The sequence below is a fragment of the Mustela putorius genome, unplaced genomic scaffold (assembly GCF_011764305.1).
Source record: "Mustela putorius furo isolate JIRA1106 unplaced genomic scaffold, ASM1176430v1.1 tig00004041_pilon_pilon_pilon, whole genome shotgun sequence".
Taxonomy (NCBI): Eukaryota; Metazoa; Chordata; class Mammalia; order Carnivora; family Mustelidae; genus Mustela; species Mustela putorius.
Genome location: NW_025422176.1, coordinates 3028302 through 3041591, shown reverse-complemented (window position 1 = coordinate 3041591; position 13290 = coordinate 3028302). Strand labels below are relative to the sequence as shown.

At 38.4% G+C, this 13290-nt stretch overlaps 1 protein-coding gene across 1 annotated transcript in view; it reads left to right on the top strand.

Annotated features, from left to right (window-relative positions):
- The first annotated feature begins 404 nt into the window (after positions 1 to 404).
- Positions 405 to 13290, top strand: part of LOC101693462 (phospholipid-transporting ATPase ABCA3-like) — a 181217-nt gene continuing 168331 nt past the window's right edge. The window contains exons 1-3 of the mRNA XM_045072708.1: positions 405 to 518; positions 7793 to 7905; positions 8458 to 8710. Of these exons, the coding sequence (XP_044928643.1) occupies positions 7846 to 7905; positions 8458 to 8710 (313 nt within the window). The 5' untranslated portion in view covers positions 405 to 518; positions 7793 to 7845. The remainder of the gene's footprint in view (positions 519 to 7792; positions 7906 to 8457; positions 8711 to 13290) is intronic.

The window sequence follows — 13290 nt, the reverse complement described above, 5'->3', positions numbered from 1 at the left end:
GTGGGGGGCTGAGGCCCACTGAGTGGCTGGTGGGTCAGGGCAGGGCGCGCAGAGGACGCAGTGGGGAGCGGGGGGTCTCCACGCGCGGAGCGTGCACGGGCAAAGGCGGCGCATGCCACCCGGGCGAGGCGAGTGGCGACGTGCCTCAGATCGGGTCGCTCTGCATCTGGGCTTTGCGGGCCCCTGTGCCAGCACCTCCGCAAGTTTTCTGTTGATGCCCACAACCTTGAGTAAGAGTTTAGTGAGGCCTCGCGCTCTGAGGGCTCCCGGGAAGGGTCCGGGTGCGCACGTGCGAGAGGGAGACTGGCTGGAAAGGCGGTGAAGCCCGAGTGCGCAAGGGCTGCGGAGAGTCAGGGGCGGGGTGGGGACTGGGCAAGTGCGCGCATGCGCGAGGAAGGGACACGCTCAAGCTGCCCGTGGCAGGGCGGTTGGGGCAGGCGTTGTGAGGAGGCTCGGCGCCGGTGACGCGAGTTCCTCTGAGGTGGAGGTGTGGCCTTGGCGGTTTCGAGCCCTGACGGGTGAGTGTGGGACCTGCCTACCCCTCTGTCTTCTCCCCACATTCCCTCGGGGGAGGCGGAAGGTGCTCCTGAGACGGCCCCTGGAGGCCGACCTGGCGACCCCACTCTGAGCGCAGGGCCCGAAAGTGTGGCAACACCCCAAACCCCCCAAATACACTGGAACCCTCCACAACCCTCTGGACTCCCCTCCGAAATGATCCCCAAATCCCCTTGCGTGTAGTATACATAATATTTATACATAATATTACCTTATACCTCACTGTGGAATGTCAGGGGCCGCCACACCCAGTGCCGACCCTCCACCCCGTTTTGCTTTTCCCTCCCTGGACCTCACTCCCATCCTTTCCCTCTCCAGGTCCCCCTGCATTGGAGAATGCACCCAGGGCTCCCCAGTGGGGGAGAAAGTGTCCTTCCCCTCAAAAACACCAAAACAAGCACAGGAAGTGAAAGCCACTTCTCTGGACCCCGAAACACACAGAGAAGCTAACCAGAGCAAATTAAACAAAATTTGCATTTTGGCTGTGCCAGGGCTCTGGAGGCACATGTTGTGGGTCTAGGTAGGCCTGGGGAATCCCAAATTATTTGCTGTGTGACTGTCCAGTCAGCTGGGGCTGCTGTAACAGAGTACTGCAGGCTGGGTGACTTGAACACAACCAGTGTACTACTGACAGTTCTGGAAACTGGGAAGTGTGTGATCAACGCTCCACGCAGATTCAGTGTGTGGTGAGAGCCTGCTTTCTGGTTCAGACAGGCATCTTCTCACTGTGTCCTTCACATGGCGGAGGGAGCAAGGGAGCTCTCGGGCGTGTGTCATAAGGGCACTAATGCCATTCATCAGGGCTCCATCCTCATGACCTAATCACACGCCACGTGTCCCTGATGGTGATACCATCACACTGGGGTTAGGATTTCAACAAACCAATTTGGGGAGAAGGGGAAGACAGACATTCAGATTATAGCAATGACCTAATAATGTAAATTAGGTATCATCGTCTAAAAGAAACTGGATACCACTTGTACTCATCTCTGAGGGTAATTTGAATTATTTCAACTGATAGAACCTAGTAAATGTTCCGTAGGTAGAGGAAGGGTATGGAAGTTAAGTGCTGCAGGAAGCTCAAGTGTCTTAGTTCTCCTCTGCCAAAGTGGAAATTGCATTGAAATAAGGTTGACCAGTAGAACACATTGAGTAGCTTCCTGAAGTTTGTTCCTGTGGTTCTCTGTGATTAGGCCGTGTGTGTTTTTTATTGGTGCCTGTTAGAAGCTAGCTCCTACACTCCTATAGAGACTGGAAACGGGTGCTGTCTTCCGGCAGGATTACATTACATTACAAAGGATGACTCCCAGGTCCTTCAGAGAGTGAGTTTGGGGTGGTGAAACAGGTAAGAGGCTCCTTAAAAGAGTTGCATATGTTTTAGACAGAGAAAGGATGTATAATTAAAGGTTTTCTAAAGGGGATACCCAGAGAAAAGGGTGATCAGGACTTACAGCCAGGGAGAGTCGTATATATGGTATTAGTCCAGCTCAGAGGAACATCCAGGCCATCTTGGTCACCTCATTTTATGCAAAGTAGGCAGAAGATTTAAAAGGAAAGATACTTTTGTTTTAGCAGAATTAAGAAAGCTGTTGTGTTTCATTCAGAACAGCTCAGTGCTTTTTAGAAAATAAAATGAAGTATAGTGAGTATATGTCTCATTCTAAGAATTTAGGACTGTAAGGAATATAATGGCTTAATTTTCAGTAACTCCATTTAATTGTTTTTTTAGAGACCACACATCAGTAGGTTGCCTTAAAACTTTTTAGACACACCAGCTTCTCTTCTCCTTCCCACTCCAGGGTTGCATCCAAGTTTGGGGTGGACAGGAGTGGGTGTGCATTTAGTATTTAAGGCCAGATTATTATAGATGAACTGGTTCCTAGCCTGGCTCTTGTGGAGTCAGACTTCCTCTGCCTGAAGATTCTCCCAGATCTGTTCCTCGGGATAGTAAAGAAGGTGGGATGACAGGGTATTAAGAAGCTTTGCTTTTCCTCTTTGTGCATAATTTCAAATCATTTGTGTTACCCTAGAAAGGGTAATTGGAAAGAACTAGATTTTGTCCTTTTAGGCTTAGGTGTTCCTCTCTCTTTTTGAGACCGGAAAAAAAATTTTTTTTTTTTGAACGGGGGATGGGACACTAAAATTGTATGAAGTTGGAAACTTACAGTTAATATTTTGAAATATTACCCACTATAAGAGCAAGTGAAAGAAGTTCTTGGGTCAATCAGTACATCGGGTAGTTCTTCAGATTTATAACTCCCAACATCTGAAGAAACGATTAGAAAAATGGTACATGTGCATTGTAGAGAACTCAAGTTCTTACAGACATAACAAATTGTAGAATGTGTTAATCTATATTTCACTCTTGAGGGACAAATAATGTCAACAAATTAGAATATATTCTGCCATTTTTCTTCTCTCTACATAAAATAATATATATGTATATCTTTACAAAAAAGTATTTATATCAAATAGAATGTTTTTCATCTTTTCCCCCTTCACAATATATTATCCTCCCATTATCCTCACAGTTTTTATCCTCCTCTTTGAAACAGATAAATAGGATTTTACTGAAGGGATTGCCATTATTTATGTAATCATTCTATCTGTGTACATTTTATCTTACTAATTCCAGTGTTCTGGTGAATGATGACCTTTCTGTATGAATCTTTGTTTTGCTTTAAACCCCTTTATTGTTAATGTAGCAGACACCTACTAAGTGTCTTTTATCTACCACTGAGGGGTAATATATACCCTTATGTGAAGCCCTACCTTTTAATGAAAAATTCAAGAATGGCATAATTGCACAGTTAGAAGACTGTATGAATTATAAATTGATGTTATGCCATTGTCATGTAAACAAAACACCTGCCATGCCATTTTGAATAAGGTTAGTCTTGTATTAATTGAGGTGTTCAGGATTGCAGTCTTTAAATAAATAATGGGCAATGTACTAGGCTTCATGTTGTTTGGGACCCAAAGGAAAATGACACTAGCCCCACTATAGGGCTGTCAAAGGTGTCTTGTCACAATCTTAATGCTGAAGATTGTTTTTTAGCCTCCGCGCTTAGTATATAGGAGCTGTAATGATATTAACATTTTTTTCACTTGAAGTATAATTTACATAATATGGAATGCCCAGGTTTTGAGTGACAGTTTGATCAGTTTTGAAAAATGTATACCTCTGTGAAGACACAGACCATTTGTATCACAACAGAGAATATCCTCCTGCCCCTTTGTTTTCAACCACCACTCACCCTGGACACCCTAACCCTTGATAGGATTTTGCCTCTTCCATGAATGCAATCATGTGGGATGTACCTTTTGTGCCTGGCTCTTTCTTCTTATGCCCTTTCTCACATCCTCCCATACTTAGAGTACTGCTCTGTTTTATGTCTCTGTAATTTTGTATGACTTGTATTCTAGATAGGAGATCTTTATCAGATACATGTATTATAAACATTTTATTAATTATAAACATTTTCTTTTTCTGGCTTGCCTTTTAGTTTTCTTAGCAGTGTCTTTTGAACAGTAAAAGTTTATTTTTTTTTATTACTTACGTCCAGTTTATTTTTCTTTTGTGTCCTAAGTCAGAAATCTTCACATATCAGATTTTGAGGATTTTCTCCTGTTTTCTTTTTAAAGCTTTAATTTTTAGGCTTTTAATATAGATCTGTGATATATTTTGGATTCATTTTTATGTGTGGTATGAGGTAAGATCAGTGCTCATTTTTTTTCCCATACACATACCCAGTTGTCCTAGCACCATTTTTTGAAGTCTTTTCTTTACCTGTTGAATTTCCTTGGTAATTTGTAGAAAATATTTGACCACAGTTATGTGGATCATAAATATCTGATTGTATTTCTGGACCCTTATCTGTGTTGTTGGTCTGTTTCTGTCTCTTCACCAATACCACACTATTTTTTTTTTTTCTATTTTTTGGTGCTTATTTCGCCCTTCCATTTTAGAGAGATTAGCCCTTTGCCTATAAGTTGCTAGTTTTCTCAGTTTGTCATTTGTTTCTTTAATTTACTCATGTTAACCGCACAAGATGTACTTTTTAAACATGTTATTTTATGAAACTTGTATTGCTAGTGGATTTTACTTCGTGGAGTCTTTTCCCACTCCCACGTTTTATCTGTTTCCAAATGACCATTTATTCCAGCAACATTTTTTAAAAAAAATACATCTTTTACCCAGTGAATTCAATGTTACCTACAACATATCCTGAGTTTCTGTATGTACTTTGGTTTATTTCCAGACTTTGTATTTTGTTCAATTTCTCTGGCTTACGATTAATGTACTAGTACCACTTTTTTTTTTTTTTTTTTTTTAAACTAGGCTCCACAGGAGCCCAGTGCAGGGCTTAAACTCAGGACCTTGAGATCAAGACCTGAGCTGAGATCAAGCATCAGTTGCTTAACCACCTGTGCTACCCGGTTGCCCCTACCACCCATTTTTTTTTTGTTAAGATTATTTATTTATTTATTTGACAGAGAAATCACAAGAAGGCAGATGTAGGCAGAGAGACAGGCAGATAGAGAGGGAGAAGCAGGCTCCCTGCTGAGCAGAGTGCCTGATATGGGGCTCCATCCCAGGACCCTGGGATCATGACCTGAGCCGAAGGCAGAGGCTTAACCTACTGAGCTACGTAGGCATCCCAGCTATCACCCATTTTTAAGTGTAGAGACTTTATAGTATGTTTTAGCATCTGGTAGAGCTAAAGTTCACCTTATTAATCTTATTTTTCAGTATTTTCCTAGCTGTTCTTTATTACCTTTCCAAATAACTTTAGAATGAAAGGATACTTACTGGTTATTATTTTCATTGGGATAACATTAAATATATGTGGACTTTGGAGAAAAATGACATATTTATGATTTTGGATCATCCTATTGAAAAACAAGGAATATTTTTCTAACTGTTCAAATCTGTTTCTGAGTTTTACAAGAGGGCCTTATTTATTTTTAAAGATTTTATTTATTTATTTGAGAGAGAGACAGAGAGAGATCAGAGCATAGAGGGAGAGTGAGAGGGAGCAGCAGGCTCCCCACTGGACAGACAGACTGACATGGGGCTCAGTCCCAGGACCTGAGATTGTGTCCTGAGCTGAAGGCAGATGCTTAACCGAATAAGTCACCCAGACACCCCTATAAGAGGCCTTTAAAGTTTTCTTCATATAAACCTGCAGCATTTTTTATTACATTTATTTATAAGATTTTTGTCTTTTTGTTGCCATTATAAACTAGAGTATTCTCTTTATGTCTTGTAATGAGTTTTTTGTTTATAAGTTCTGTGTATATGAAAGTTACTGGTTTTTATGTTATATATGTCACTATAAATAAGTAAAGTTTTATATCCTATGAAAATTCAAAAGATTGAATTTTTTTTTAATTTAAGTTTTAGTTAACATACAATGCAAAATTGGTCTCAGGAGTAGAATTCAGTGAATCATCGCTTTTATACAACACCCAGTGATCATCACAAGTGTACTCTTTAATACCCATCACCCTTCTAGCCCATTCCCACCTACCAACCCTTAGTTTGTTCTCTATCTTTAAGAGCCCCTTATGGTTTATTCCCCCCCCCCACTGTCTACTTCCCATATGTCCATCTGTTTTCTTTCTCTGACTGACTTATTTCACTTAGCATAATACTTTGGAGTTCCATCCACATCATTATAAATGGCAAAATTTCATTCTGTTTGACCGAATAATATTCCATTGTATATTTATACCATATCTTCTTTATCCATTCTTCAGTTGATGGACATGTGGACTCTCTCCATCACTTGGCTATTATTGATAATGCTGCTATAAAGATCAGGGTGCATGTATACCTTCAAATCTTTATTTTTCTGTCCTTAAGAAGATTAAATTTTTTATTTTTCACATTGGTTTTCTTGGGTCAAGCAATTATATCTGCAGGTAGAGATAGTTTTACTCTTGTTTTGTCTGATTTCATTGTCTAAAATCCTAATACATTGTTAACCTGTAGTGGGAATAGTAGCCATCATTATTTTTTCTAAAGTGGGGTATATACATTTTACTGTATTAGGACATATTCATGAATTGCTATTAGTTTTTAAGTGATTTTAATCAGGAACAGAAGTTCAATTTTGTCAGAGGCCTTTTTAAGAAGGTAATTATAAGGTCTTTCTAAGAAGGTAATTATAAGACTTTTCCATGTGAGATATATTAACATTGTGAGTTCCACAATAGATTTTTTAATAGTGAACCATCTTTTTTTTCCTGGAATAATGCCACTTGCTTATAGTATAATTTTTTTAATACTTGGATTATATTTGGTAGTATTTAGAATATCTCATTGATATGTAAGTGGAATTATGTTGTTTCTTTTGGGGGAGTTGGGTTTGCTTCCTAAAAATAACTTGATTGTTTCACTTCTATGCTCTTGAAAGCTTAAGTAGTGTTGGAATTATCTGATTATCAAAGGTTTGACAGAATTTCCCTATGCTTTGATGGAGCACTTCTTAGATAGTCTTTCTGTTTCTTCACTGAAAATTCATATATTTTATATCTCCATGAGGATAATTTTGGTATAAAAATTGAGGTTCCAGATGACTGTATAAGCTTCTTTCTGTGAGATATCATTGAGCTCTGGCAAGGACAAAGGAGTGCATAAGAATTGTGGTCTCCCTGCTTACATTCCCTAGGTCCACGTACTTAGCCTCTAAGTGTGTGAAACCTTATGTCTGTCCCTCAGATTGAAACTCTAGACTAAGTAAATAGGCCTGTTTCACAGGAAAACTGAGCTTGTTTTGCAGTCTCCTGTCAATGCAGTGCCCTGGCAATGGTGGTCTGCCAAGAATTATCTTTCCTCTTGTTACAGTCCCATGAATTTAGATTTTTTTGGTATTACAAGTATTTATATTAGTGTATTCATGGATATTTTCCTTATTGCATGTACGTATGTGTTTTATTTGGCTAAATATATCATTGTGAGACCATTCATGCCATCATTCTGTGAAAGAATTAGGATTCAGCCCTCATACCTTCAGGCATATAACCATTTGGAGAAATGGAACCACATCTTATATTTGAAATGTATTAGAAGTTCATTAGATACCAAGTAAACAAATATAAAAATGAAAACAGGTGGACTTTCTTTATTTCCAATATGTAGTTATTCCTGCTATCAATATTTGAGGCCGATTAAGAAGAACATTAGGAGAAAGAAGTAATTCTGTTATTTGCTTGATGTTCACATTATTAGGTGACTTAATATTATAAAACCTTTCCTCTACCCCTGGAGGTGAATTGTAGAGAATGGATTTGTTGACATTCAACCAATTTGCAGTGCTCCTCTGGAAAAATTTTACCTTAAAGGTGGGTAAAGGCTGTGTAAAATGTTCATAAATGGCCATTTGTTGCAGTTCAGGGTTGTGTGTATATGTGTGTATACATACTTTTGAAAAAATCAGTTCCAGAGCTCTAAGGTAGCTCTTCCAAATGTATAAAACTGAGTTAATCAGTAGAATAGTATGGCCTATAAGGAAGTTGGGAACAGGGGGCGCCTGGGTGGCTCAGTGGGTTAATCCTCTGCCTTCGGCTCAGGTCATGATCTCAGGGTCCTGGGATTGAGCCCTGCATTGAGGGGTTGGGTAGTCTCTGCTCAGTGGGGAGCCTGCTTCCCTCTCCCCCTCTGCCTGCCTCTCTGTCTACTTGTGATTTCTCTGTCAAATAAATAAAATCTTTATTAAAAAAAAAAAAAAGAAAGAAAGTTGGGAGGGATGGAGGTGAAGGTGCAACAAGACAGTCTGGGAAGTACTTGGCTGTTCCAGAGTAAAACCGTCAGGAGTTTAATATCATAGAACTATTCATTTGCATTGAATGTGTGTCCTTAAATTAATTAACACCATCTTTTTGTTTCTCTTCTAGAGGAGGCAGTTCTTTACTTTAACATTGGAAATCTTAACAGCACTGGTGTTCCCAGTGATGATTTTGGTATTCCGTACACACATTGCTATAAAAGTTGTTGGACCTTATAGTTATACTCCTCAGCCCGTCAATTCTTTGCCTTCTTTCCTCAAAAATCCTGAAGAATGGGAATTGACTTATGTGCCTTCTAATATTGATGTGATACAGGAGATCATTGAGAATGTAAAGAGGAATCTGAACACCAGTATAAAAGGTTAGAAATTAAGGTTTTCTGTAACACTTACAAAATTGTTTTTCAGTGGAGATAAAGCAGTGTTTTTAAAAAAAGAATAAAAATTAAAGGAGTCACAATTTTCAATTTTAATTTCCCAATTTTAAATTCCCAGTTTTGAAACTTGCAATGTAACTATAAAGATAGTGTGGTATTGGTGGAGGGATAGACACATAGATAAATGAAACAATATAGGCATACCACAGGTTCAGTTTCAGACCACTGTAGTAAAGCTAGTCAAATGAATTTTTTCATTTCCCAGTGCATATAAAAGTTATGTTTTCACTATACTGTAGTCTGTTAAGTATGCAGTCACATTATGTCTAAAAAAGCAACTCATACCTGAACTTAAAAATACTTTATTGCTAAAAAATACTACCATCTGAGCTTTCATTAAGTCATAGTCACTGATCACATATCACCATACAAATATAATAATGATGAATAAGTTTGAAATATTGCAAGAATTACCAAAATGTGACATATAGATGAAATGAGTTAATGCTATTGGAAAATGGTATCACTAGACTTGCTTGACTCAGAGTTGCCACAGACCTTCAATTTTTAAAAAACACAGTATCTGCAAAGTGCAATAAAACAAGTTATACCTGTAGAGAATACAGAGATAGAACTACACAAATATGCCAAAATACTGTTTACAATAGTGGAAGGGTAAGTTTTTCAACAAATAGTGCTAAACAATTATACATCAGTAGCCAAAACAATGAAACCTCACATCAAAATGGATCACAGGTCTAAAAGAATCTACATCACAGATCTAAAAAAATACATCAAAATGGATCACAGATATTAAAGTAAACTGAGAGACACCTGGGTCGCTCAGTCAGTTAAGCATCTGACTTCAGCTCAGGTCATGATTCCAGGGTCCTGGGATGGAACCCCATGTCAGGCCCTCTGCTTAGCTGGGACTCTGCTTCTCCCTCTCCCTCTGCCTGCTGCACTGCTTGCTTTTGCTCTCTCTCTCTCTCTCTGTCAAATAAATATATAAAATCTTTAAAAAAAATAAAAATAAAAAAATAAAAGTAAAATGATAAAACATTTAGGAGAGAACAGACAATCTTTGTAACTTCATAGTTAGTTGAAGGATTCTTACACACCATTCATGAAAGAAAAAAATGAAAAATTGGACTTATGATATATTATTATTTGCTCTTGGGTTTAAAAAATGCATGCATAATTTTTCACAATCAACTTAAAACATTTTACTACTTTATTTTCACATCTACACAAGTGAAAGCTATACCAGAAAATGTTGTGATTTATGAACATATTTCAAAGAACTTAAGAAAACTATTTACCCAGATATTTACCATAGCTCTTGTTTGTAGCCTCATTCTTTTTTTTTATTATGTTCAGTTAGCTACCATATAGTACATCATTAGTTTTTGATGTAATCTTCAGTGATTCATCAGTTGCATATAACACCCAGTGCTTACTACAGCACATGCCCTCCTTAATATCCATCACCCAGTGACCCCATCCTTCAATCCCCACCCCTCTGAAACCTTCAGTTTGTTTCCAAGAGTCCATACTCTCTCATGGTTTGTCTCCCTCTCTGATTTCCCTCCTCCAGTTTTCCCTCCCTTCACCTATAGTCTTCAGTGCTATTTATGTTCCACATATGAGTGAAACCATATGTTAATTGTCTTTCTCTGCTTGACTTATTTTACTTACCATAATCCCCTCCAGTTCCATCCATATTGGTGCAAATGGTTGGTATTCATCCTTTCTGATGGCTGAGTAATATTCCATTGTATATATGGACCACATCTTCTTCATCCATTCATCTGTTGAAGGACATCTTGGCTCCTTCCACAGTTTGGCTATTGTGGACATTGCTGCTATGAACAGTGGGATGCATGTGCTCCTTCTTTTCACTACATCTGCATCTTTGAGGTAAATACCCAGTAGTGCGATTGCTGGGTCATAGGGTAGTTCTATTTTGAATATCCTGAGGAACCTCCATACTGTTTTCTAGAGTGGCTGTACCAGCTTGCATTCCCACCAACAGTGTAAGAGTGTTCACCTTTCTCCACGTCTTTGCCAACACTTGTTTCCTGTCTTGTTACTTTTTGCCATTCTAACTGGTGTAAGGTGGTATCTCAATGTGGTTTTGATTTGAATTTCCCTGATGGTTAGTGATGTTGAACACTTAATTTTTTTTCTGTTAGCCATTTGTATGTCTTCTTTGGAGAAGTGTCTGTTCATTCTTCTGCCCATTTTTTGACTGGATTATTTCTTTTTTATGGGTGTTGAGTTTGAGAAGTTCTTTATAGATCTTGGAAACTGGCCCTTTGTCTGTAGTGTCATTTGCAAATATCTTCTCCCATTCTGTGGTTTCCCTCTTAGTTTTGTTGACTGTTTCCTTTGCTGTGCAGAAGCTTTTCATATTGATGAAGTCAATATAAAAGTTCATTTTTGGGGCACCTGGATGGCTCAGTCATTAAGTGTCTACCTGTGCCTCAGGTCATGATCCCAGAGTCCTGGGATCGAGCCCCACATTGGGCTCCCTGCTCCGTGGGAAGCCTGCTTCTCCCTCTCCCATTCCCCCTGCTTGTTTTCCCTCTCTGACTGTCTCTTTCTTTGTCAAAAAATAAAAACTTTTTTTAAAAAGTTCATTTTTGCTTTTGTTTCCTTTGCCTTTGGAGACATATCATGAAAGAAGTTGCTGTGGCCAATTTCAAAGAGTACTGCCTATGTTCTCCTCTAGGATTTTGATGGATTCCTGTCTCACAGTGAGGTCTTTCCTCCATTTAGAGTTTATCCTTATGTATGATGTAAGAGAATGGTCCAGTTTCATTCTTCTGTATGAGCTGTCCAGTTTTCCCACATGATTTATTGAAGAAACAGTCTTTTTTCCATTGGATATTTTTTCCTGATTTGTCGAAAGATTAGTTGGCCATAGAGTTGAGGGTCCATTTCTTGAGTCTCTATTCTGTTCCATTGATCTATGTGTCTTTTTTTGTGCCACTACCATGCTGTCTTGATGATCAGAGCTTTGTAATATGGCATAAAATCAAGCAGAGTGATGCCCCCAGCTTTGTTTTTGAATTTCCAAGTTCCAGGTTTCTTCTTCTATCATTTTTCTTCTTTCTAAAGAATTTTAACAGTTTTTTAGAACAGGTCTTCTGACAATGAGTTCCCTTTGTTTTCCTTCATCTAAGAATGTCTTTAATTCATCTTCATTCCTAAAGATTATTTCATTTGGTATAAAATTTGGGGTTGACAGTCCTCTCAACATATTTTAAAAAGCATTTTTCAGTTTCTTCTGACGTCATTGGTTTTTGAGAAGAATCCTTGTTTTCTTGTAGGTGATGTATCATTTCTCTCTGGAGGCTTTCAAGATATTTTCTGTCCTTACTTATCAAAACTATGATTATGATATGTCTAAGTGTGGATTCTTTTGGTTTATTCTGTTCGGGGTTTACTGAGCATTTTGAATCTGTAAGTTTCTGTCTTTCACCAAAGTTGGAGAGTTTTCAACAATTATTTCTGAAAGTCATATTGTCCCACAAATAAATCTGGAATTTAAGTAAAAACTTTTTAAAAAGGATATAGAAAAAAAATTAAAAACATGGCTGCATTAAAACATAAAAATCTAGTCATCAAAAGAAAATCTTATCACCACAAAAAAACTGAAAGGAAAGCCACAAACTGGAGAAATATACCTAGATTCACTTAACCCAACTCCACCACCTTTTGGTTCACATTATCCACAATCCACCACCTTTTGGTAGGTAGGTACAGAGACTTGAATTCAGGGAGACAGAGCTGTGGATACCATGGTGAGGAAGGAGCCTGCATACAGAGTGAAATGCAAAATCAGAGGTTTTAAAAGTCTGCTACAATGCTTACTACAAAACTTACTACAATGCTACAGTAATTAAAATTTCTTGCACTGGCATAAGAACAGGAATAGACCAATGATATAAAATTGAGAGTCTAGAAGTCCACATATTTGTGACCAATTTTTGAAAATGGTGCAAAGTACTACTAAAGATACAAATGTAGTGATCTAAAGGGGCACGTGCACCTGAATGTTTATGGCAGCAATGTCCACAATAATCAAACTATGAAAAGAACCTAAATGTCCGTCAACAGATGAATGGGTAAAGAAGATGTGAAAATACATTGTGTGTGTGTGTGTGTGTGTGTGTGTGTGTGTGTGTATTTAAGAATCTATTTGAGTTTTTTCCCATTTTTCCCCCTCTCTTGTTCAGATTAGGTCATGTCTACTGATCTGTCTTCACTGACTCCTTCCTCTGTTATCTCTGTATAGCTATTGAGCCATCAAATGTGTTATTTTTTTCAAAAGCACAATTCGAAATGATCTCTGCCTCCTGATTTATTTTATTTTGAGACAGCTTTTTGTGGGCCCCTGGCTGGCTCAGTTGGTAGAGCCTGTGACTCTTGCTTTCAGGGTTGGGATTTCAAGCCCCACATTGGGTGTGGAGCCTGCTTAAAAAAAAAAAAAAAAAGAAAAAAAACTGCAAAACAGCTTTTTGAGATCTAAAACACATACCATATATTCACCCATTTAA